At 39.9% G+C, this 27,481-nt stretch overlaps 1 protein-coding gene across 3 annotated transcripts in view; it reads right to left on the minus strand.

The window, feature by feature from the left end:
• The window catches only part of CFAP299 (cilia and flagella associated protein 299), a gene marked incomplete at both ends in the record, with an annotated part of 432,657 nt that overhangs the window by 396,402 nt on the left and 8,774 nt on the right, over window positions 1–27,481 (minus strand). For all 3 annotated transcript variants that reach the window (XM_080925067.1, XM_080925066.1, XM_080925065.1), the window contains one exon: window positions 25,648–25,778. In XM_080925067.1, coding sequence (XP_080781193.1) covers window positions 25,648–25,778 — 131 coding nt within the window. The remainder of the gene's footprint in view (window positions 1–25,647; window positions 25,779–27,481) is intronic.

The raw sequence follows: 27,481 nt of genomic DNA on the forward strand, positions 1-27,481 counted from the left end.
AGCTGTCCAACCTTCCCCAAAAGACAATGCATCACTCAAAATTTGAAGTAATTTTCAAAATTAGCAGAAGAGAAATACTCCGAAATTAATAGGATAGAAAATATAACCATATTTCAAAATAACACCTAATTGTGAAGCAGCTGTCTCCCTGCTAATCCTTGTCACGGGAAAAATAGCCTATTACCACCAAAATGGAGGCTGAAAACAGAAAGAGCACACATTTCCAGGAAAGGGAGCACTTCCCCGGAGAGCTGCCTCTGGCTCTGCCCCTGCTTGCGCTCACACACCTACTCACTGCTTTCCACAGCAAACTGCACTGCTGTGGTAGGCCTCCTGCCGTAGCGTTCACATTCAGAGGAACAGTGCCAAATACCCAGGCTTCCGAGTTCAAACTCGGACATCACTGTAAACTATTCTTCAAGTTAACAGTGCAATTCAATGAAGCAATTTGTAAAATACCCACCGAGTCCCTGTCCCATCTGGCATTGTGTTGAGAGTTGCCTCCATTTGTCCTTAAACCAATGACTTAATAACAGAGTGGAGCTCATTGGAAGATCTTGGAAAATCAGAGCAACTTGCCATATTTTGATCATTTATGATGCAAAGACACATGTTGACACACGAGGATAGAAAACAGTTGCCCCTTTGCTTACATCTGTGATGAGAATCTTAGCTATACTGGCTTTGAACACATTCATTCTCAGCTATGTGCTCTAAATTCTAACCTTCAAAGAAAAGAAGATAAGGTTGGGTCAAAACCTCACAAAAAATCAATACATCATGTAAAACTAAAGACAGCAGAATAAAATGATGGGTAGCTCTTGGCTGGAACACAGAGTCTCCTGTTTGCTATAACAGAACGCAGTTCTAAACAGTAAATCATACCACCTTCAACAGACACCCCAACCACTGCCATTCACACTGACTGAACCCAAGTGGTCTAGACTACACAAGGGGAGGTACCAACTGCCTTCTGGCATTTCTGCTAACAACAGTTCTGAATTATTCACACAACTTATCCATAAAATAATGTTTTTTTCAGAATACCACTGACATAATTGCATCTATTTTCTATTTGGTGATTTTAAGAATTCTCTGTACCTTCCTCCTGTCTATAGGCCGCATTCCTAGCCTCTACTCTTCTGCTTTGTGTGGTTTTGTAACTATCTTTGTGGACATCAAATAAATTCCAGAGTAGAACTACCAGTGGTTCCTAACTTTCCAAAAGAGATCTGCACTATTTTTCTAAGTTCGAAGAATCACACTCATTTCTCAAATTTAAAAAAAAAAAAAAAAAGTTTCCTAAACTGTGACATAAAGACACATCAGACTGGAAGTGGTTCACTTTTATTAAACTTATGTCAACAACTCTTTACTTTTTAGCTAAGCCTGAGAAAACTGCCAGATTGTCATTAGACAGGATGCCAGAGACAAGGCTATAATGTTACCAGCAGTATTAGTGGCAGAAGCTACATTTTCATCCTCAGTAATCACTGGATACTTGTTAGGAGAATCTTTGTTAAGGTGCAACATCCCCTCCACCTATATAGACATTGTGCACGCATGTGTGAGCACATGCGTGAGTATGCATATGTGTGTGTATAACTTTTTTCTTTTTATTTCAATTTTTTCCTACAATATATTGTCATCATCTTCCTTCCCCTCCCCAACTCATCTCAGATCCTCCTCACCTCCCTATCCACCAAATTTCTCTCTCCCTCTCTCCAACAAAAGAAACAAAAATCAAAATGAGTAAGAACATCAGTAAAACAAAAGGCACCAAACAGCAAAAGGTGCACACAAAAAAATATGGAGTAAGTTTTGTGTTTGCCAATTACTCCTGAGTGTGGTCTATAAACCCATTAATGCTTCACTGAAGAAAGAAAATTCATTTTCCTTTTCCCTCCAGACATCTATTACAAATAGCTTCTTAAGTGGCTGGGATCTCTTCTGGTTTGAACTTGTGTAGGTCGTGTGTGCTGGCACAGTCTCTGTGAATATATGTGTGTATCATCCCTGCTGTATGCGGAAAGTGCTCTTCCCTTGGTGTTATCCTCCACCACTAGATCTTACCATCTTTTTTTCCTCCTCTTCCACATTGACCCATGAGCCTTGGGGAGATGGGGTGAGCAGGAGGAAGGGGGACAGAAGGTGCAATAATTCCATTTCTAGATGAGTACTCCAAAGTCACCCACTCTCTATACATTGTCCAGGTGTAGTTTACTGTCAACTGCCATTTACTGCAGTAAGAAGTTTCTCTACTGAGGGCTAAGTGACACACTGACCAATGGGCAGAGACTTCTCCATTTATCCTTATTCATGCATGGTGGCTACTGACTCAGCACTTCTGGTGTCAGAGAGCAGGGTGCACAGGCAAGGTCATATTGGAGAACCAAAAAGGCTAAGACCCTCCTTTCACTGTACTTAATATGGGTATGTATAAAACTCACAAAAAAAAGTGTCAATACAGAGAACACGAATAACTATATAACTCTATCAAGAAAGATGAAACTCACCCCAGGATAAATCAGGCAGCTCTGTATGAAGTCTGTGGGTATGGGGGTCAGGATAGGAAGAGGGTGGTACCTACTAGGGAACAGTACACTCTTTCAGAGGCTGTATACTGAGCACTCCAAGCAACCTCACAGTATTTCTACTGCCACATTTACCCCAATCTGTTTTATCTTATGATGTTGGCCATGACATTTGGTTTGCCAAAAGCATCCCCCACCCCAAAAGAAAAAGAAAGAAAAGAAAAGCTTTGAAAAATCATGACCTAATGACAGTGCTTCATTTTATTTCTTTACATTGATGAAAATCTCTTAGGTCTGTGAAAAAAAAGTTCAGATACTCTGAAAAAAGTTCAAGCTGCTCTTCAGTGAAAATCCAAATGTGGCATGGTTTTATACTGTAGTTGTGTTTTCCAGACCTGCAATACCACCAAAGAACTGTCCCACGAGCTCTTGCATGACCTTCCCTTCCCCTAGAACACAGGTGAGTCTGTCCCCCAGTCAAAGATTATATTCACTACTAGTTAAGATGACTCTGTTTTATTAGAAGAGTCTGAATCTGGGCCAAACACGTTTGCTTGTTTTTCTCCTGGAAATAGAAAGTGTAATTCACATTTTATCAGTTCTGAGTGCTTGGACAAAAACATCTTACAAGATAAACACAGAGATAGAGAAACAGAATTCTGGCTAAGGGCAGGAATAAATGGGCGTGGCCATGAAGTCTAGGAACACAGAGTGAATAAAATCTTCCAACTAAGATCCTGAGTTCTGGTGACTCATGAGTCTCAGCTGTAAAATGGATACATGGTCTGTTCCTTCCTCTGCAATCAACAAGACAGATACTGCCATGCTTCCAGTTTCTCGGTCACGTTGCTCCTAGATTTTAGTTCCTCCTCCTTCCCTCACACAGAGGTTTCATCTCTAACGGGCTGGAGCACATCCAGGGTTTCAGTAAAGGTGCCAGGATGCAACTGTGGATGTTGATTCTGGGCTATAGAATTGTAAAGAGCTCTGGCTCCCAGATCCTATCCCAAATCGTGTCACAGTGCTTCCAGACCTCACCCACTGAGGAGCCTCTCAGGAATGCCTGCTGCTTCACCGGTCACCTAAAGACCACAGACAACACCACAGGTGATGCCCAGATAGGCATCTGAATCTAACCCCACCAGGGTTTGAGTCTACATGTGGCCCTGCATTTGCTGTGCCCTCCATTAAACTCCTTCCAACTAAACCCGTGCACACCCTGTTGATGTACAAGCTGTTCATGGGTACAAAGATAGCTATCACTCTCGAAAATAATTGAAGTCATTTTAAACAGTAATTCAATGGAAACCTGAATGAGTAGATGAATGGGTAGATAGGTAAGTATCAATGAGCTACTTCCTAACATCATAATTAAAGAGCTGAGACAGTTCATCTTTGATGAGTAAAATCTGCAGGAATAATGGTATCCCCATGGTCCCTGCCGTCTATGCCCACTCTCATCTTACCCCACTGCAGACAAAGCCTGAAGCTCTTGTCTGTGGTACGTCTCACTAAGCACACTTGTTTGGTGGCCTGAGCCTCTCACTCCTCCCCGCTTCTCCTGTGTTGTTTGTGTCACTCCTCTACCAGGCAGGCGCTCCTCTCTAAGACACGCTTACTGGAATGTCTGAGACAGTTCTTGGAATGTAAAGTCATTAATGAGAAGGACTATTTCTTGCTTAATTTCTTATCCAAAACCCTACCTGGAAAAATGCTCATTTAGTAGTAGAATATGACAAAGACATACTTATTTGAATGGTTTGATTGATTAGGTTGATTCTGTCGGTCAGAAACAAAGGACGGCAGCTTGAAGCTGGTGGAAATCCCACAAGGAGATCTCAAATAGAAAGACAAACATGATATAGGGAAAGCACAACTGCTAAAGGGCCTGGATTCAAATCCTGCCTCTTTCCTGAACTACCTGAGTGACCTCCATAAGCTATGTAACACTACAGTGATTGAATCTGATTCTAAGCTGGGACTGGTAAAAGCCTCAGTCTTTAAGTGATTGTGAATGTTCAAAGAGACAATACGTGCAAAGTGTTTATATAACACTGTCATACAGAAAGCCGAGAAAATACAAGAGATGATGCTTTTGATGGGCACACTAATTTATTATTGTTATATCAGAAACAACTATTACCTTTGTGTTATAAATTAAACATTATAGAATGCAAAAGAAAAGTTAAGCAAGGAGAAATCTTACATTAGAAAATAACATTGGGGGCCAGAGTTAAGAGCTCAGTGGTTAAGAGCACTGACTGTTCTTCCAGAGGTCCTGAGTTCAATTCCCACCAACCTACAATGGGATCTGATGCCCTCTTCTGGTGTGCCTGAGGACAGTGAGGATGTGTTCACATACATAAGATGAATAAACCTTTAAAAAAAGAAAAGAGAAGAACACTCGAGGGAGCTAGAGAAAGAACTCAATCCCCGGGTGCTGGCAGGACAGCATGAGGACCTGAGCCCACTGCCTGGGGCCTGCATGTCATGGGTGCACATTCATAATCCCAGCCCTGGGAGTCAATGATGAGTGAATCTTCTGCACTTGATGACCAACAAGCTTATCCTTGTCAGCCAGCAAATGTCACAGCAGTGCTAGGTGACACATTTCAGTGCTTCATGCGCAAAGACAATGACATCTGAGATTAGCCTCTGGCTTCTGCAGTCACACACAAACACATGACTGTGATTCTCCTACATGTGTTGGAAAAGCACAGACATGAGCATGCATATACACCAAAACCAGAAAATACCACTGAAGACATCTTAACACTTGTTTGTTTTATAAGCACCTCAAGAATCAGTCACCGCACATAGCACATAGTAAAAATGGTAAAGAATTAAAACTTCAATACCTAGCATAAGTAAATAATAAAGATACCATTTTACAACAGTAAAATAAATGCTATATAATTTAATTGTTGACTCTCACTGAAAATTGGGCTGTTTATATTTGTTTAATCCATCTGAATTTTTCCCAGAAGCAGTATTTTGAGTGCAAAAACTCAAGTTAATTCTAAAGTTTGGGAAGGAGTAGAATGAAGTAATGGTGAAAGAAATTACATACTGAATTAAATGCCAAAGTACGTACTGGACTATTGCTTCTCTAAATCACCTCTAAAATGGCCATAGTTTACCTGTTGCAGAAAAAAAATAATAATCGGTTTATCTCTTTACCGGCCCTGAGGTCTCACTCCTCAGGCCCGGTTTTAGCTCAGAGCCCGACACACCTCTGGCTCCCGGTCCGAGCTGCCACCACGGCCCTACTTGTTCATGCAACTCCCTTCCCTGGGCGGTTTACTACTGCCTGTTCTCTGCCTCTGTCCCGGGGTGTTTCTGTACCTCAAAATCCCACACAAACACAACACTACAGCCCAATAACTTTTCATACAGGTTTATGTATTCAACTCTCTATCCACAAATGCTCTACACAACAAGATTGCATCAAATAGACAAAGATACAAACTGTCCTTCTATATTAAATATTAGACCTGTAAAATCCTTGGGAAGCTCCCTGTTGCCTCGACCTCTAACCTCCTCTGACATTCTTCCAACCTCTCAGCCCTCCAACTTCCCTCACTCTGCCCAGTCACTGTCTTTCCTTTATTTTACTAATTAAAATGCGAAGGTTCAGTTGGAGTCATGTGACTAGACAGCCCTTCTTGGGGAAGTGGAATTAACATTAAAATACAAACAGTTTCAGGAGAATCTACACATTTACGATCCTTCAAAATTTTACTAAGCTGTGGAGGTTTTCAATGTCTCAGTTTTCTGATGCCTTTCAGAAGTCAGGATGTTCAAATTCTTGAGCATGTACAAATTATAAAGAGGCCGCCAAAGCAATATGGGTGATTACCATTGCCTGTGGTCGCTCCCAGAACTTGAAGGGAAGACTCATTCACTGAGGGCATGACACACTTCAGATTCAGGACTTGGCAGAATTCATCTGGAGCTAGCATGGGTACTTCCTGTCTGAGGACTAGCTCTCAGAGTACTAGAGGACACTATGCAAGCTGCAAAGGTTAAAAAGCAATTAGTAGTCCTACCCAGCAGTGAATCTTATAAAATACAACAATAACCAGAACAAGAAGATATCTGAAAGGAACAACAGTAGCACGTATGTCCTGTGGATAATCAACAGCTATTTACTTCATTGGACATAAGACCCAGTCAATAGAAGGAAAGTCATGTTTGTATTGGAAACACCTGGTGAGCTGATAAGGCTGTGGACTCTTTGAAAGAACCTACTAGCATCAATTCCCTAAACCCAGATCATTTCTCTTGTTGTTGTTGTTCTCATTTTTATTAGATACTCTGTATTTACATTTGAGATGTTATCCCCACCTCCTGCTCCCAGCCCATCCCCCATTTGCCTTAAGGAAGGTGCACACACTGCTGTTCACCCTCTCCACCCCATTGCCTTGGCATTCCCCTACATTGGGAAAACATGCCCTCCCTGGACCAAAGTCCTATCCTCACATTGATGCCAGATACTGCTATCTTCAACTACATATGCAACTGAAGCCATGGGTCTCTTAAGGTGTGCTCAAAGGTTGTTGTTTTAGGCCATAGAAGTTTTGGAGGGTTTGGTTAGTTGATAATGTTGTTCCTCCCATGAGGTTGCAACCCCTTTCAGTTCCTTAGGTCCTTTCTTTAGCAACCTCATTGGGGGTCCTTGAGTTCAGACCAGTGGTTAGCTGCAAGCACGCTCAGCTGTATCTATCTGACACTGAAATAGTCCCTGAGGAGGCATCTCTGTCTGGTTCCTGCCAGAAAGTACTATTTGGCATCAGCTATAGCGCTGACATGTGGTGGATCCCTGGGTGAGGCAGCCTCTGAATGACCTTTTCTTCAATCCCTGTTCCTCTATTTGACCTTGCATTTCCTCCCTTGAGTGTTTGGTTTTCCCTTCTAATAAAGACTAAGGCATTCCCATTTTGGCCTTTCTGCTTTTTGAGCTTCATAATGTCTGTGAAATGGTTTTGTTGTTGTTGTTGTTGTTGTTGTTGTTGTTGTTGTTTTCTTGGTATTCAGAGCTTTCTGGGGCTAGTATCTGCTTACCAGTGAGTGCATATCATGTGTTTTTTTGTGACTGGGTTACTTCACTCAGGATGATAGTCTCTAGTTCCATCCATTTGCCTAAGAATTTCATGAAGTCATTGTTTCTAAAAGCCGATTAGTACACCATTGTGTATATGTACCACAATTTCTGCATCCATTCCTCTGTTAAAGGACATCTGGGTTCTTTCCAGCTTCTTGCTGTTATAAAGAAGGCTGCTATAAACATAGTAGAGCATGTGTTTTTGTTATATGTTGAAGCATCTTTGGGGTATATGCCCAGGAGTGGAATAGCTGGGTCTTAAGGTAGTACTATGTCCAATTTTCTGACCTGCCAGGCTGATTTCCAGAGTGGTTGTACCAGCTTACAACCCCACCAACAATGTGTGTGTATGAGGTGGGAGGTGTTCCTCTTTCTCCACATCCTCACCAGCATATGCTGTCACCTGAGTTTTTCATCTTAGCCATTCTGACTGGTGTGAGGTGGAATATTTGGGTTGTTTTTGATTTGCATTTCCCTGATGACTATGAATGTTGAACATTTCTTCAGGTATTTCTCAGCCACTCAGTATTCTGCAGTTGGGAATTCTTTGTTTAGCACTGTACCCCATTTTTAATAGGATTATTTAATTCTCTAGAGTCTAACTTCTTGAGTTCTTTGTATATATTGGATACTAGCCCTCTATCAGATGTAGAATTGCTAAAGACCCTTTCCCAATCTGTTGACTACCGTTTTGTCTTCTTGACAGTGTCCTTAGCCTTACAGAAACTTTGCAATTTCATGAGGTCCCATTTGTCGATTCTTGATCTTAGAGCATAAGCCACTGGTGTTCTGTTCAGAAAATCTTCCCATGTGCCTATGTGTTCTAAGGTTTCCCCTACTTTCTGCTCTATTAGTTCCAGTGTACCTGGTTTACCTGAAGGTCTTTGATCCACTTGCACTTGAGCTTCATACAAAGAGATAAGAAAAGATCAATTTGCATTCTTCTGCATGCTGACTGCCAGTTGAACCAACACCACTTGTTGAAGAAGCTGTCCTTTGTCCATTGAATGTTTTTAGCTTCTTTGTCAAAGATCAAGTGACCATAGGTATGCTGGTTCATTTCTGGATCTTCAATTCTGTTCCATTGATCAACCTGCCTATCTCTGTGCAAAAATACCATGTGGTTTTTTTTTTTCATCACAATTGCCTTGTAATATAGCTTGAGATCAGGGATGGTGATTCCCCTGGAAATTATTTTATTGTTGAGAATGTATTTCACTATTCTAAGTTTTTTGTTATTCCAGATGAATTTGCAAATTGCTTTTTCCAACCCTATGAAGAATTGAGTTGGAATTTTGATGGGACTGCAACACAAGGAAGGAAACTACACCCAAGGAAAAGCAATATATATATATATATATATATATATATATATATATATATATATATATATATATATATATATATTCATGCAAGAAAACCAAAAGAAGAAAAGCACACAAACATGTCTACATCTAACAAAAAAAAAAAAAAAAAAAAAAAAAATAACAGGACACAACAAACTATTCCATAATTTCTCTTAACATCAATGGACTCAATTCCCCAATAAAAAGACATAGACTATCAAACTGGATACGTAAACAGGATCCAGCATTTTGCTGCACACAGGAAACTCATCTCAGAGACAAAGACAGGCACTACCTCAGAGTAAAGGGCTGGGAAAAAATCTTCCAAGCAAATGGTCCCAGGAAACAAGCTGGAGCAGCTATTCTAATATCAAATAAAATAGATTTTCAAACAGAAGTTATTAAAATAGATAAGGAAGGACACTTTTCACTCATCACAGGAAAAAATCAATTAAGATGAACTCTCAGTGTTGAACATCTATGCTCCAAATTGAAGAAGATCTCAGAAGATGGAAAGATCTCCAATGCTCATGAATTGAAAGGATCAACATTATAAAAATGGTCATTTTGCCAAAAGCAATCTACAGATTCAGTGCAATCCCCAGATCATTTCTAACTGCATTCTAAATTCTTATAACCATAGGTATGTACAGCTGTTCCTCCTCATCAAATGTGCTTATTTTTGCAGCATATAAAATATATAATGGAAAGTTGCAACTAGTCAAAAAGCAGAAAATAATTAGCCATGTGAGAACCAATTCCAATCAATATATCTACAGCACAGCACGGCACTGAAGGTCCTGAAAACACCACAGAAGGCACAGAAGATTATGAGAGTTGGAGGAACCAGATGCCTGCTGTTAGACAGTGTCATCTACATATGTAAGGGAGGCCACACCCATGAAATCTTAACAATGTGGTTATCTAATCAAGAGCTGGAGAAAATAACACCACCTGGGAAGAGAACCCAGCATTAAGGACTACTCCCTGGCAGGGCGCCAGGCTAATAACTAAAGTTCTCCAAGCCAATTTCTTTACCTGTGAAAGGGGAAAACACACTCCCTCCCCATGATCAAACAAAAATAATTTAAAGCACTGTCTGATCTTAAATATAAAAGTAACAGTTATGGTTCCCCAGAGTATTGATTCAGAAAGTTCAGGGGAGACGTGAGGGACAACACAGAGTTCTACAAATGCACAGGTGAGAGATATGCAAGGCCCAAGACCCAACAACTAATGTTCTGCAGCTGAGAATCAGCATCAAGTGTCAGATAGCCCCTTGAATCTCAGCGTCTTAAATTCCAGCTTCTATGTTTTAATAAAGGCCCCCGATGGCCTTCCAGACAGCTCCATGGTGGTGACAACAACATGCTTAGAATGTCAGAGACAAGTTTCAAAGGCAGAGGCAGAAGGGCTCCCTGCACGGACGTGGGAGGACATTAAAGCATCCAAGGCAGATGGTTATGTACTTCCAGTTTTAAACATCTCCAAGGACCGAACTTCCTCATATTCCTGAGTTACCTGTCTCAGTGTCTAATCCCCTCTTTCTACTAATGTCCGTCTTTATGACCAACTGAACTCTTTCTCTTGCTACAATTTTAAAGTATTTCCTTTTATTTGGTCTCCTGTGAGAGTAAAGAACATCTGTTCTGCATCTTCCATACAATAACCTCTCAAATACTTGAAGACAGTTAAATCACCCTTCGTCTTCCCTCCTCCAAGTTAAACAGGTCTGATCCCACTGAGCCTTCTCTTAGGACCTGGTTCCTATTCCTTACATCACATTTGCTGATCTTCACTGGACTTTCTCCAGAGTCTCCACAGTCTTTGCCAAATGCAAAGACCAAAATCGAACACAGCACTAATGCCAAATAAAGCAGGGCTTCTCTTTGCTTCTGTGTTGCTCTCCTGATAAAACATTCCAAGTGGTGTGCATGCCTTTTTTTTTTTTTTTTCAAAAAATATACTGCTCTTTCTAAGCCTCTTTGATTTGTAATCATGAACACAACTATTTCATGGCACCTTTCTTTAAAGCTTATATCAGATTTCAGGTGCTTCAAATAATTCCTCTTAGTGAAGATGGAATTTAGAGGTGTACTAGTTCAGAATATTTTTGTACTGACTATAAAAACTACAAGAAAAAATCTGTCAAAACAAAGTTGAAATTCACATAATCCATAAAGTAAGCATCAATGTTTATGTCCTGGTGATGTCTAAAAACATGTTTCCTTCATGCTTTTATGTGCACTTAAAAATCCATCTTCTAGTTCACATGTTATATAATCTGAGAATCTCTGGGGGCACCTTAGAATGCTTGCAAAAACAAAAGTTAAAGGACTAAAATTTGTTTTTAAACTTTCTTGGTAAGTTCATGAAAAATGGTGAGTCTTAGCACATTTATTTGAGTTTTGCTCTGTTTTTTTTTTTTTAAAAAAATATTGTATATACTTTCTTTCTTTTAAAAGATTTATTTATTTATTTCATGTACATGAGTACACTGTTGCTTTCTTCAGACACACCAGAAGAGGGCATCAGATCCCATTACAGATGGTTGTGAGCCACCATGTAATGGCTGGGACTTGAACTCAGGACTTCTGGAAGAGTAGTCAGTGCTCTTAACTGCTGAGTCACCTATAATACAGATTAACACATTTTCTCATGGCGGCAATGACTTTAAGTGCTTGCATGTGTTTATCCAGTGGCATATTCTAAGAGTTGTAGATTTGGCAGTAACTGAAATACCTTATGCTCAACTGTGAGAAGTAACAATATCTGAGAAGAGCATAGTTCTCTCATGTTTTTTTCCTGCTTATAAATCACAAAACTACCTTTATCCAAGTTTTCATTTCATAAATACTTTAAACTATAATTATGCCAGTTGTTAATATATACATTTAGCAGTTAGTTACCTTTGTCAGGATAGTACCAAACCATTATTTTTGTTTTAGAAAAGGTGAACTAGGAAGATTTCTGTGCCACATGTTTTCATTTTAGAAAGTCATTACTTTCTACAGTATAGAATTTTCTCATCTTTTGCACCCTTTCCATAAAAGCCCCTCCTGGCTATGTCCTATGCCTAACAATGCCTTCAAAAGACAGAGTAGGCAGTTCTAAGTGGAAGGAAGAGGCCGTGATGGACTTTTATTCTTTACACGAGCAACATAAACATGCCCCTTACACTGAAACACTAAATAACCTCAGTACAACTTATTACAATTGTCTAACTGTGGAATATGCCTCAAAACAAAAGAATAACTACCAGCTAGCAGAAGCTACTTGGAGTCTTTATTACTTAAAGAAACAAAATTTCTCTAAAACAAGGAACTGAAATCAAGAGCTCCACAGAAAGCTACTTTGAAAATGGCTTAACAACAAAGTTAAAGCAAGTTCTGACAACTGTGAGATGTGATGAAAAGCCCAAGTCACTCTTATTAAAGTGTGCTGTGCCAGAAGCTTCTGGTTAGTAAGTATGGTTCTAGTATGGTTCTAGGTCTGAATCTTCATGCATGTTAAAAGAAATTTCTCTGTCTGTGTGTGTGTGTGTGTATGTGAGTGTGTGGTCCATTATACAACATATTTTTTTTTTAATTTTAGGCAGAATTGGAGTGAAAGAATTTCTCAATATATCTTTTTCTGTAACAAAGTTAAAAACTTACATAGATGGTTGAAACAAAAGCAAGAAAATATGCACATGTGTATTAACTGTGAGCCCTCATTACCAGTCATGGGAGAGAAGACTTTTCTCTTGGTATCAGGTTTAGCACATGGGGGATACTATTTTGACTTCCAGCATATTTTATGAAAGAAGATTCTAGAAAGAACTCCTTGAAACACATCTTAATTCCTTGGGCTTTCTTACAATAGTATGGTGGCAAAAAGAAGTTCAGTTACTTTGAAGATATGATAAAATATTCACATTTCACACCACAAGTGACATTTCCAGTGCCCAGTATGTGCTCAGTAGGAGCCTGCCATGTCTGAAACAGGAGGCATGGCCAGAGCAACTCTGTTTATCATGGCAGAACTTTTGAGGAATTTAAGTTCCCAAACACGTCAGAAATATTTAATATTACATGCTGTAGATGATATTTTGTACAGAAATAATCATAAAGAAGCCAGGAATCAGCACATTCAACCAAGTAACGCCATAGAAAATAAATGCATAAAAGCTGATATCCTTCCTGTATAGGAAAAAAACAACTAAGAAGAAATCTCTTTCACAATAAAAAATATCTTGAAATAAATCTAACTAAGTAAGTTAAAACTTTCTGCAATAAAAACTTTATGACCCTGAAAAAAGAAAAAAAATTGAAGATGATACTACAGTTATGAAATCGAAAGATTAATATTATAAGAAAGTCTATCAACAAAACTCAATCAATAGATTCAATGCAGTTCCCATCTGTGGTGGTTTGAATATGCTTGGCCCAGAGAGTGGCACTATTTGAAAGTGTAGCCTTATTGGAGTAGATGTGACCTTGTTGGAGGAAATGTGTCACTGTGGGGCTTTGAGACCATCTTCCTAGCTGTCTGAAGACAGCTTCTTCCTAGTTACTTTTAAATGGAGAACTCCCAGCTCCTCCATCACCATGCCTACCTGCACACTACCATACTTCCTGACAACGGACTGAACCTCTGAACCTGTAAGCCAGTCCCAATCAAATGTCCTTTATAAAAGTCGCCTTGGTCATGGTGTCTCTTCACAAGAATGGAAACCCTAACTAAGACAGAAATTGGTACCAAGATTTGGATATTGTTATGACCATGTTTTTGTTTAGAACATTGTGGATTTGGGGATGTTGGAGTTCAAAAGCAGTGGAATGCTTTATGAGAGACTTAATGAGCCATCCTAGTAGGAATAAGGAAGACATTGGTGCTGAGGGTGACTTGAACTGTGGGGGCCTGGCTCAAGAAGTTTTGGGTGAAAGGAATATTAGTATGTGCCCTAGAGACTGTTTTGTGATATTTTTGTGAAAAATGTGGCTGCGTTTTGCTCTTATCTGAAGTGCGTACCTGATGCTGAGGCTTAGGTGAAGAGAATAAGAGAAGTTGCATTGACAAAGACGTCTCTGAAAAGTCATGCATAGGTGTTGTCCTCCGGCTTATTCTCATGAAGAGCATTTTGATCAAGCATAACAAGTTTATGAAGGAAAAATACAAAATTTATGTTTTAACTAATAAAGGGACACCAGAACGTGAAATGGAGCTTAATCCTGTGTTCAAGAAGATAAACAGATTAAGGAAGTGGCAGTCACAGGGCAGGATCCCACACAGTTTATTGTTTACCTATTGATTACATTTGCCATTGAACAGGGAATGCTTGTGTCACTTTAAGCATTATTATTTCTTGGTTATTGTCTTCATTTTGGACTTTTAATCTGGAATGAACTACAGTCCAGAAATGAAGGACACAGGCTTTGATCTGGATTTTGAGGTATAGTGGCCATGAAAAGCTTAGGCCTAAGCTTGATAGTACATGCCGTTCATCCCAGGAGAGAGAGGCAAGCAGATGTCTGAGTTCAAGGCTAGCTTGATACAGAGCAAACTACAAATAAATAAAAGCTTATGCCCAGGCATGTTAGTATATACCTTTAACCAGGCTGTTATAGAGGGCAGTGCTAGAAAGTGACTTAAGGTCTTTGGAGAACCCTAGAAGATCGTGTGTGGATCCCAGACACTGGAACAAGAAGTGATAAAGTTGAAGCTGCCTTGGATGTCACAAGATGTTAAATATGTCAAAAACAGGATACCTGCCAAGAAAAGCTGCTTACAGGGAGCATAACCAGCTCAAAAGAACAAAGTGTGTTGCTGGTGATTTTCAGATCTGCCAACAGCAGTCAAACTGAAAGCAGTTGGAGATTTGAAGAGAACTTAGATGCTGGAGAAATTGGAGTGTGGAGCTTGCACAGACAGTCTTCTGTCATGCTTTGGTCCAGTATTTCCTCACCATGATGTTTTAGAATGGTAATATATATCCTGCATGACACTGGAGGTATGTGATCTGCTCTATAATTTTGATTTCTTAAGGGATTTTTCTCAAGAGATTACATAAATCTCAGAAGAGACCTTGAACTTTGGACTTTTAGCATTGTTGACACTGTTTTAGACTATGGGACTTTTGAAGTTGGACATATATTTTGCATTATGCTATGCTTAGGTCTGGCCCCATAAACTCTTGTGTTTTAACAAGCTGATAGGGGCTAGAAAGTGGAATGTGGCGCTTTGAATATGCTTGGCTCAGGAAGTGGCACTATTAGGAGGTGTGGCTTTATTGGTATAGGTGTGGCCTTTTTGGAGAAAATGTGTCATTGAGGGATGGGCTTTTAGTCCCTTCTCCTAGTTTCCTGAAGACAGTCTTTCCCTGGTTACCTCGGATGAAGATGGAGACAGCTCCTCCAGCTGCCATACTTTCTGCCATGAATATAATAAACTGAACTGCTGAACCTGTAACTCAGCCTCAATTAAATGTATTCCTTTATAAGATTTGCTTTAGTCATGGTATCACTTCACAGCAATGGAAATCCTAAGATACCATCAAAATTCCCAGTCAATTCATTACATAAATTTTTAAAATTTCATACAGAAATACACACATAGGCTGGAGAGATGGCTCCATGTTTAAGAGCACTTACTACTCTTCCAGAGTTCCTAAGTTCAATTCCCAGCACCCACATGGTGGCTCATAACCATCTGTAATGTGGATCCGATACCCTATTCTGATGTGTCTGAAGACAGTTACAGTGTACTCATATACATTGCAGTAAATATTAAAAGGATGGCTTAACCTTTTATTGACCTCTGCGATCTCACTCCTCGGATGCCTCTCTAGTGTGGAGCTGACCCCACATCACTTGGCATTCCGGGCCACCTCTAAGAACTTAGGCATGGTTCACTCCACTGACCCTTTACTGCTTCTGTCCCAGATGGATACAACCACCCAGGCATGTTGTTTTCACTCACTTCCTCTTGGTGTGTTGTTGTCAAGCCTTACTTAGACACACACATCCCAACTTTGTAAAGAGCTTTATGTGTTCCACCAGTACACCTTCTGAACTCAATCAAGTATTCACATCAAAGAACACACCAAATTACTCTGATCCAACAGGCATAGCATAATTTGCCAACCTTTATAAGTCAAAAGATCTTGTACAATTCCATCTCTTATAAAACATTCATTACACCCTTATTTATGAAGAGATGCTCAAGAGAAACATAAACATCTGCCTCCATCTTTGTTCCTCCCGGAATCTCTCTCCCCTCCTGCCTCCACTTCCACTCCTCAACCACCTATCACTCTCTTGTCCAATCATATATCTGCTTTAACATAAATCTACACATATAAATAAAATAAATCTTTTTAAGAGAGATACACACACAGTCATAAACTCACTCACACATACACAAAAGACTTACCTATGCATACACACAGACAGACACACACACAGTCATACTCACATGATGACAAGAACAAGCCCAAACAATAGCAGAGCTTCTGGAAGCATCCCCATTTCTAACATTAACTTATATTGCAGAGCTATAGTAATTAAACCAGCATGGTATTGGCATAAAACCAAGACACCTTGATCAATGACATAATCTTGAGGAACAGGATTTAAGTCCACAGCCCAGTAGACACCTGATTCCTGACAAATATGACCAAAACAATCACTGAAGAAAAGTGAGCATCATCAACAAACAGTCCAGGTCAACATGGATGTAGAAGAATAAAAATAGCTCCTTATCTCTCATCCTTCACAAGGAGACAACTTCAAATGGACCACAAATCTCAGCATAAGCCCTGATGCCCTGACTCTAAGAAGAAAGTGGGCAAAAAACCTTAAATATACAGGTGAGGAAAACAATTTAAATAACTACCCTAATACTGTAGGTGTTAAGACCAAGCATTGATAAATGGGACCAAACAAAACTGAAAAACTTCTGTACAGTAAAAGACAGTGAAGAAGCAGCATACAAAATGGAAAAAATAATTTACTGCCTATACACATGGCAGAGAGCAGGCATCTAGAATACACAAAGATCTCAAAAAAATGAAGAAAGCAACACAATGTTAAAATGGGATATGGAAGTGGAAGTAATCAGTGAGCTTTCAAATAATGGAATAAAAATTGACTGAGAAACATTTTAAAAATTTGTTTCAACATCATTAGCTTTCAGAAAAATGCAAAATTGAAACTATTTTGAGATTTCATCTTATCCAAGTTAGAGTGGCAAAGCACAAAAAGGAAGAAAGGAAAGAAGGGAGGGAGTAAGGAAGGACATATGCTAACATGTATGTCAGGAAAGACAAACATTCATTCACTGCTGGGGAAGGTGCAATCTGGTGCAGCCTCGTGGATACCAGCATGGAGGTTCCTCAATGGCTAAAAATAGACTATTCCACTCTTGGCACACACCCAAAGGAGTCAAGATCCCACTTCAGAAATATGTGTTGCTCCCATGGAATGTTGTGGCAAATAAAATTGTGGTAACCTTTTATCCCACACTAGTGCCAGCACCATTAAGGCACACAGCACTGCAGGGTATCTTTATCTCAGCAGTTCCATGCTGCCACCAAGTACTCTCAGACCCAGGTGGTCAAAAGACTGCCCCCTCCCAGCTGTCACCCTGCCAGCCAGGAACTTTACTCACATTTCCCACAGCCTGGTAAAATCATGACTCAATAATCAATAATTTATCAATCAAATTTATATGTTAAATTCTCAATCCACAATCCATCCACACAATAAGCTTACAACCAGTTGACAAAGATATAAACCGTCCACCTAGATAAAATAAAGTGACCTACAGGAATCCATTCCTTAGAAAGTACACATAACCTATGGCTACTCAGAGGCTTGCGGACAGAGATGGGTCACCTTCAACTTCCATCTTGATTCCCCTTCCTTCCTCCTCTCTCTTGCCTTACAAAAACTCTGTCCCCATCCCACCCTCTACTGTCTAATCATGTATCTCCTTGACATTAACCTACAATGAAACCACAAAAATATGGTTGTCTAAGAAGGCCTTCACAGTGACAGGAGTTGACCTAATGCCCCAAGTCTAGATGAAAAGCTACAGGTGGTTAACAACTGCTGAGAGGAAGAGTCAGCCCTGGACAAACTGTACCAATAGGCAACGCTAAATGATACATATGCATTTCAGCAGAGGTTAAGTCTGTGGGGAGACACAAGAGGAGATGGAGGAGAGATGGAACAGTGGGAATGCTGCAAAAATATTACTCGTGTGAATTCTCAAAAGATATTTAAAACAAATTATTTTAAAATAATATTTTAGATGCGTAGAATAAACACAAATAATAATCCTTGCTTGTGTATATAAAATCATTAATTCAGGGATCTCACACAGGAGCACTGAAATAGCAACGGAATTTACACTGTTGTTGTTGGTGTTTCATGACAAGGTTTCTCTGTGCAGCCCTGCCGTCCTGGAACTTGCCCTGTAGCCCAGGCTGGCCTGGAACTCAGAGATCTTTCTTGCTCAAGTGCTTAGAAAACAGGTGTATGCCACCACCCCATGGGTGAGAAATTACATTTTAAGAATACACATTTTATGCATGCATCAACTACCACTCTTGCACCTGAATACAATATCATTTATTCAACTGTGATTGGGAACCTAATATTTCTCAGGTGTGATGACTACCTCTGATGGGGGAGTGGTGAAGGACAGAAGATGGTTGCTCATACAGAACTCATCTGTAGTTGAGGAACAAGATATTACATTGCTAAGGGAAGTTCAGAGAAAGATACAGCAGTTGGCAAGAGCCTGGATACTCGGTTCAGAAGGACAAAGTTCAGATGGACAGTCTGGGGAGACTTCTACGAGAGGCCCCTACACAGGGATCAAGATGAAAAGCAGGTTCCAGACATAGTATTGCATGAGGCAGAAAGGACAGCCGGCTTAAGGGCTCTACTTCATGGGTTAGGCTTACGCTTCACAGGAACAAAATCAGAACTGGCAGTTAGTAGTGTGGGAATAAAGACAAAAGTTAAAAGGCCAGAATCACTTTAAAACCTTGAAATCTACAAAAAAAATAAATAATTTCCTATATGCTAGCTTTTTTTTTTAATTTGAAAATTATTAACTCCTCACCAGGAGCAATCTCCATTAAAGAAAATGGTTTTACAGCACCTATGTAAACAAATTTTATTTATTTATTGCTGTGGGTTTTTCCAAAACTATTTATAATTCAAATATTTTTAAATTACGAAAAAAAAAACTAAATGTTAGTCTTAATTTATTCTTAGCTTGAGAAAGTTTGTTATCACTGTCCAATTCCAGGTGCAAAAACATTTTTGCTAATGTTACAAATTCACTACTTAGAGAGAAAGCTACCAAAACACACCTGCACCTTTTCAGAACTGATCTAATATTGTGTGAAAGTAAACATGCTAAGGTCATGGATGCTTAGTCATCAAAACCCCACTGTCCCATCTGCTATGTAGAGTGAATTAACCGACTACTTCAATTCTCAGATATAAACTTACATCTCATTCCATTCTCTCCAAAGACAGTATCATCAGGAGAGACCCAATGTCTACAACTCCCATAACTCTTGGTTTGGTCCTATGACTTAATAAGTTCAACTAGAGGGAGTGATGTATAAGGAGGAGCCCACATTCTGAAGCTACAGAATTTTACATTGTATTTTAGTATTCAAAGCAAAAGAGTCTAGTTGTTGAGAATTTAGGCTCTGTCACCAGCTGCTCTGAGTTTTCATCTTGCTTCTGGCCTCTCTTAGTATAAACTCCATAAACTCCATGTGTTTAGGTTTTTATCTCTAAAACAGGGATAATAGTACTTACAGCCACCAGGATGGTATGAGCAGAAAACGAATTAGAATACGTACAGAATTCTCCAGTTTGGCACATCAGCAAACCATATCTATAATATGACTTAACACTACATCACACAAAATACACTCCCATCGGCCTATTGTCTCAGTTTTCACAGTGAAAATTTTTACAACTATATCCATCATCTGTCTGCATATTTACAAAGCTCAACATTCACAGGTAAAAGAAAAGACAATAGTTTAAAAAGCCATAATAGTGTGAGTTTGAACAATTAATCTAAATATAGAGATTAAAATTTAATTACAGGTCTCCTTGAGGAGCGGCAGGACAGCTCCGTGTGTAACACACCTGATTGCAAGCCAGGGGATGTGAGCTTAATCTCTGTGGAAGAGAACCAACACCTGCAGGTGGTCCTCTGATCTCCACACATGTAATAACACATGTACATAGTGGGTATAACCCCCACACACAACACATTTATTAAATAAATAAAAATAACAAAAAATGCAGGTCTAGTCAGGCATGGTGGCATGTGTCTCTACTGCCACTGTCCCACTGAAGTGTGCTGAGGCTTTGTCTTTTACTATTAATTGTAATATTAAGTGCAGGACCCTAAGGCCTGGAGTCTGCCCATAGCTCCTGTGAGGCTGCCCCGCCCCCATATTCTGAGTGGTAAACAATGATGCTGACAGCCAATAGCTGGGCAGAAGAGACATAGGTCAGGCTTAGATTTTGAGGGTTTGGGGTCAGAGAGGGGAAGAAGACAGGAGGAGGAAGGAGAAGTCACCATGGGTTCAGAGTAAGAAGAAGGTGTCCCTGTGTGCCGGTCAATTAGAGTTAAGAGCAGGCCATTTGAAGCACAGTAAGTAGTAACTCAGGGTTATCAATGGGAAGTAGATCTCAACAACACAGAAAGTAGTATCTGCCCAGCTCTTGTGCTAATTAAGGTTTATTGTAAATATAAAGATTGAATCTGTTTCTTTTTTTAATCTGGGAACTAAATGGTATAAAGGTGAGGTAGAAAACCTGTATTAAGCAATGTAAAGGGATACATGAGATTTCCATTCACCTTTGGTTTTGGTGGCTCTTCCCTGGTCCCCTCACCCCACCTTGTGCCTTCCTGCTTAAATCTTCCGGCTGCCCTCCCTCCTTCTCTACATCTCTTCACTGTGCTCCATTGTCTGTGTTTCTTGAAGCCAGTTCTGTCCCTTCCCAGGTTCATGGCGTCCAGGAATACCCTGGAGTTAAGTAAACAGAACTCAAGGGTGAGACTGAGGATCCTGTGTAGAGCCTCCTTCTGGACCTGGGTTGTCTTACTCTGTATAATTATTTTCCAGTTTCACCCATTCATCTGAAATTTCCTGTTTCATTTTTGCTTACACGTGAGCAGAGTTCCATTGTACGTGTGTGTCTCGTACACTTGTATCTCCCACTCAGCATGTCATGGACAACGATGCTGATTCTATTTCCTACCCTTTGTGATATGGATATGCAGGTGCCTCTGTGATGTAATAAACCTTTGCTATACGCCCAGAAGTGATAGCCTGGGACATATGATAACTTCCTAATGGTCAAAAGCACTGGGTGTCACCCCAGCATCCAGAGGAAGGTGTATAACAATCTCCAACTTCAGTTACAGGGGATCTCACACCTTCTTGTGGCCTCCATGAGGACCAGGCCCACACATGGTACACAGGTATGCATGTAGGCAAAAATGCTCATACACATGAGATTAAAACTAAATAACGCTATATAGGTGTTCAGTTTGTAGGCACATGACTCAGTGGCTTTGAATGTATTTTAAAAATAATGCAAGTATTGTAATTCCTGTCTGCATGTTTTATCACCCACAAAAGGTACCTCACTTACATTAACCATCTACAATCTTTCACCCAGTCCTTTGACAACTGTGGATTTACTTGTCTCACGGATTCTCCTAATCTGGGCATCTTTCATAAGTAAAATTATACAATTTATGGTTGTATTTGTTGCTTTTCTATTGCTGTGATAAAAACACTATGACCAAGTAAAGTTGTTTATTTGGGCTTACAGTTCCAGACAGTTACGAGTCCATGATAGCTAACCTGAGGTCTGCAGGCAGAAGCAGTGAGCCGAGGGCTCACATTCTGAACAGCAATCATGACACAGAAAGTAAACCCGGAGGTGGGAGTCTTACTTCCCAAGGGTCCGGATGAACAGTGTGTACCACCACACTTAGCAACATTTAATAGTTTTAATCTGTCAGTTTTAAGAAACATTTTAAATCATTGTAGTGGCTTAAAATAACCAAGAGCCAAAATAAAGGTAACCATTATTTCTGTCTGTCAAAGTAGCATAGCTTCTCCAGTACTGGGGGAGGGGAGGGCTAATTCTTATTACATTTTATGTATTTACGGTGTAGTGGAGGGGCACATGCCAGGGCCCTCGTTTTAAGGTCAGTTCTCCATTCCACCATGTGGGTCTTACAGATCATATCATGTAGTCGGTCTCGGTGGTGAAGGCCCTTACTTGCTGAGCTAGGTCGCTGGCTCCAGTACTTTGGTGTTGAGATTGGGTCACATTTTACCTCCCAGGTTGTTCTCAAGCCCGTGGGCTCAAGCTGCCCTTCTGGCTCTGTCTTCTGCATGTCTAGAACAAGTGTACAAGTATGGGCCACCATACCTCGACTCTTTCATTGCTCGTTAAGACAGACACAGCATGTGAGGGTAGACATATGCAATGATGATAACAGTAATAAAAGCAATAATGTCAATATGAGAGGATGTGGGCAGATCTGCAGCATCGATGACAGGGTTAGAACCCACTCCCGGTGCCATATTTCCTCCAACAAGGCCACAATTCCTAAGCCTCCACATAGAGCACCTCTACCCCGGAGACAGTATCCAAATGGCCGAGCCTGTGAGGCTGCCTCAGTCAGAGGAGAGTAGGCTTCTGTGCGCAGTTCCTGGAGCACAGAAAAGTGCATCTCATTTTTGTAACTGAATAGTGCCCAATTATACTTCTATGCCACATTTCAGTCATTTATCAGTTATTAGGCATTTGGATTGCTTCCCCTTTGAAGCCACTATGACTGATAACTGCTTTCAGCCTTTGTGTATGAGTCCTCCTTACCTGCTATGTTTTTAATTCCCTTGGGGATAATCTTAGGAGCAAAATTGCTGGGCCATATGGTAAGAATCTCTTTAAATTTTTTTTGAAAAATGGCCAAGCTGTTTTCCATTTTCCATTCCAACCAATGATTTAATTTTATTCACCTAGCCTTCAAACTCCTCGAGAGCAGTAACCAAGCCTTGGGCTCCACTGTAGTCCCAGGACCTGGCACAGTGCCTAATGCTCATGTCTATCTATGGATATTTGCACATGATTAAACATTCAGAATTCTTTTTCAAATGTTTCCTTCTTCTGTGACTCCCCTCACAAAAAATACCCTTCCCATTTGATTTAACTTCTCTCTCTCCGGCTCCTCTTTTCCTAAGAATAATTAGTATAAATGATTATAAACTCCAACACAGCTACAAATGGCTGCTAAACCAGGAGAACTGTGACAGTTTTGGAGCATCTCATTTGCAGGGTACAGAAGAGAGCACGTTATACCTCATTTCTAATTCTTAGGCCAGATCCTCGAGCCTTCTTCCAAGTTATCATAAGCAAAATACTCTTGGCTCTCCACCGCCCTCTGCTGGCTGTTCTGTCAACAACACTAAAGTAGATTTTGCATGTGGGACAGGAGGCAACATATGGGACACATCCATAACAAAGACAACCAGAGGAGGTCACAGATGAAAGGACCTTCCTTTCCTAGAAGCTCTGGGTGGGGACTGGCCTCCCCTTCCCAGACTGGCACAGGAGAAGCCTGATGACTTCCAGCTCCGGACAGTTAAAGAGACTGCCACATCAAAAAAAATCCACTTTGGTCATCAAACACAAAATGGACATGTGACATGGACAAAATCTAAACTTTAAACATGACCAACACTTCTCAATATGAAGTATTTCACATATCTTACAAAAGGACATATACATGTAAATAAATTCTCTCTGTCCATCTCTCTGATGTCTTACATAAGACATACACAACCGTACATATAAAATTTGCATAATCACAAATTATAAGACTAGAGGCTTAAGTGGCCAACTGTAAGTTATTGAAGGTTGTATTAATTTCCTGTAATGGGTAGTTTTCCTTCAAGGATGACCATCCACTATTGCTAAGAATTTGTTACCTTGCAGACCAAAACGAACCTTACATATGTGATGACAGTTAGACTCCGAAACCTGATGATAATCCTCCATCATCTAGCTAGGCCTGCTATCGATAGCCAGGGTCATCTAGCTGGGCCTAGACCACAGGAGTCACTAAAGGAGACAACTTTCCTTACCAGATCAGTCAAGCTCTCACGGGAGAGAGTGGGAAGATTTAAAAGTAGAGCCACTATTCCTGGAGGAAGAGAAGAAAGGGAAAGGACTGCCTGTTGAAGCAAAAACCCATTCCTGATGACAAATGACAAAGAAATGGGGACTGTAATCCAGAAAATCACAAGCTACAATCTGACTGACTGGGTTTCAGCCTTAGAGCCTGCTCCAGACAAGCATTCAGCCTAAGCAGTAGCAGATTCCAGTCCTGTCACACAGGTGGCAGAAATTATGAATACTTCTAGTATTGTGCCTCTTGAGGTTATGCATTATGGACAGCGGAGAAAGCACATGCTGCTGAATATCCATATGTTAAAATATAGATCCTGTGCTTCGGAAATACAAGAACCACTCAAATGGTCATCTAAAGCTATACTTTTCAGAACCCATTCACTTCCTGGTCCAATCAGTTATTTGTGAGAATATGGGAAATGTCTGCTGATAATGAGTAGGTATCTTTAAAAGATCTTATCTAAGAATAATTCAGTGTTTTCTAAGTAGTTATCATCTCCAATACTTAAAATTTGAGGACATTTTAAAATTAAATAGACAGCTGTTTTATCAACCCCTTTAAAACTGTCTTACCAGTTTGATGCAGTTCAACCAAGGAGAAGGATGCCTTCCCTATATATATACCTATCTTCATGTGTATGTGCATGTTTATATGTAGAAGTGTGTGCTCCAGTGTGTACAGATGCACACGCACATACAGACATATGCATGTAGATGCCAGAGACTTCACATGTTGTTCCTCAGTTGCTTACATCTGGTTCTGTGACGTGGGGTCTCTCATGGGTTTAGGACTCAAGGATTAGGATAATCCAGTAAATCTCAGGAATCTGGCCTGTCTCCATTGGCCCAACGCTGGTATTACAAGCTTATAGCACATCACAAGTTGTTCATATGGGTTCTGAAGCACTTTACCAAATGAACTATCTCCCCGGTTCCTAATTGCCCATCTTAATACATTTTATTCAATGTGTACTTTATATTACCTCGTAGCAGTCATATTAACAAAAGCCAGTGACAGCTATTGTCTTTACATGAATTAATGTTTGAAACGTTCAAGAACGTAAGCAATGCCAAGGTTTATATGCCTCAAAAGGACAAAGACTTCCAAGGCAAATGTCACATACTTTTCGTGTGTAAATGTATAAAACTGGTACCAGTTAAGTTACTTTATAACGTGACTTTATTGACATAATGACCATATTTTAGAATATGCATTTCTTAAACTAGCAGACCCAACTCCTCCCACACAGCGCTGCTGCAAGCATACGACAGTCCCTTGCTTCTAGATGGCAGCTTCAAGGTTAGGGAATCTCAAGCCTTAGGGCTCCAAGTGGGACTCCCAGGCTACCCTAGTCAAGACAGGGTGTGTTTATCCAGACACATTAGACTATAACATCTGGATGTGGAACATGGACACTTACTTCTTCTGTGTTCTTTCAGCCTGTCTGGCAATATCGATCGCTGCCTTTCTGGCATCGAAATCTTCCCTTTTCACGATTTCTCCTGTCCCTCGGTAGCCTAGCTCCACCAACTGGCGAGCCAGACTTTCATCCTAAGGGAGAAACCAATCAGCAGATGTGTGGGTGAATTGTTTTCAACGAATACAAAACAATTGTTTACACTAAGTGTTCTTCTTTTAAAGAAGACAAGGGCTATTACATATGCAAAACTACCTCCTGACAGTACAATTAGACACATTTCATCCTTTTTTAACCACAGATATAAGATGAGAAACATCAACCACCAAATTTTCTTCAAGGGATCAGAGAGCAAAGATCTGTTGTTGTTTTTAAAATAATTTATGCAAACAGCCGTAGACAATTTACAGTGTATCTTTAAAGAAAGATAATTAGAGACACTGGTGAGCATACAGGAAAGGCATTGGCAATCAACTGCACACAAAGAGAAGGGTGCTTTCAGACCGCCTAGTGCTTCAGACTGGCTTAAGTCAATTAGCTGATGACCCAGAACAGTACAACATCAAATGGAACTAAAGAGGAGCAGATGAATTCCCTACTTAACTGAGAAGATACTGTTCTTCAATAACGATGGTGCCAATCAGAACAGAAAAGGAGACACCCAAAATAAGAGCCACAAGATGCCCTGAGCTGACCGAAGCAAATTCCCTGCCATATAGTTACTTTAAAATTTGTATCATAAACATTGTTATGTGTACAGCATACTGTATGTGTGTGTATGTGTGTGTGAGAGAGTATATGTGTGTGTGTGTGTGTGTGTGTGTGTGTGTGTGTGTGTGCTTATTTCCCTCTGGCTTAAAGAGGTATTGTTTTTACATTATGTTACTAATACAAACTATTAAATAAAATATTTATCAACAATAATCACTTTAACAACATGGAATACATTCAAAATACAATGAAAACCACATATATTTAACCAGTAATGAATGGAGGACTATTACATAAATAGATGAAAAATGCTAGACTATGCATCTGTTCTGCCCACCAAGTAACTTTGACACTCTCCCTGTTAAACTGCAAACTCCCTGAACTCTCCCTGTTAAACATGCACCACCAGGCCGTGGCAGTACAGAACCCCAGGCATAGGAGCCCTGAGGCTTGATTCAGATGTTCTACTCAACAGGCTCCCCTTTTGCTGTGTTTAGTGACCCTGAACCACAAAACTGAGCAAATGCCTCCACCTAGTGGAATTAATCTTTAATAGAAAGAGCAAGACAGATTTGAGGTCTGCTTTCAAAACTAATTTAAGTATAAATCACCTTAAATAATCTTCTAAAATGAATTTGTAGATAGGAATCTATTCATCAAGACAGGAAGACTCCTCTAAGACAATATACATTTCTTATGATCAATTAATTACATATGGACCTTTGATTATTTTTTTTTTGTATTTACTTTGCTCTCTAAATTTTGCATGCCTTTGTGTCTTAACTTGGTTACACAAATCCATTTGGGTAGTTCTGGAATTGGCAATGCATATTAACATATATATATATATATATATATATATATATATAGCACATATAATGCATATATATATTGAACACATTTGTAAAAGCTCTTGGAATCAAACAAAAGCTACCACAGTTGCCTCACATAGCAGGATTCTAGTACCTCTGGAACACACCACTAAAGGGCAGAACTATTCAACCAAATAAAGCCCAGGTCCAAGATATCCCAGGGGTCCATAACCGGGGAGAAAAATGGTGATAAAATGGAATCTTAGCTATAAAATTGAGCCATGACTTTTCCCTACCCTTCAATCTCATTAGTG

This window comes from Micromys minutus, assembly GCF_963924665.1.
Source record: "Micromys minutus genome assembly, chromosome: 11".
Classification (NCBI taxonomy): domain Eukaryota; kingdom Metazoa; phylum Chordata; class Mammalia; order Rodentia; family Muridae; genus Micromys; species Micromys minutus.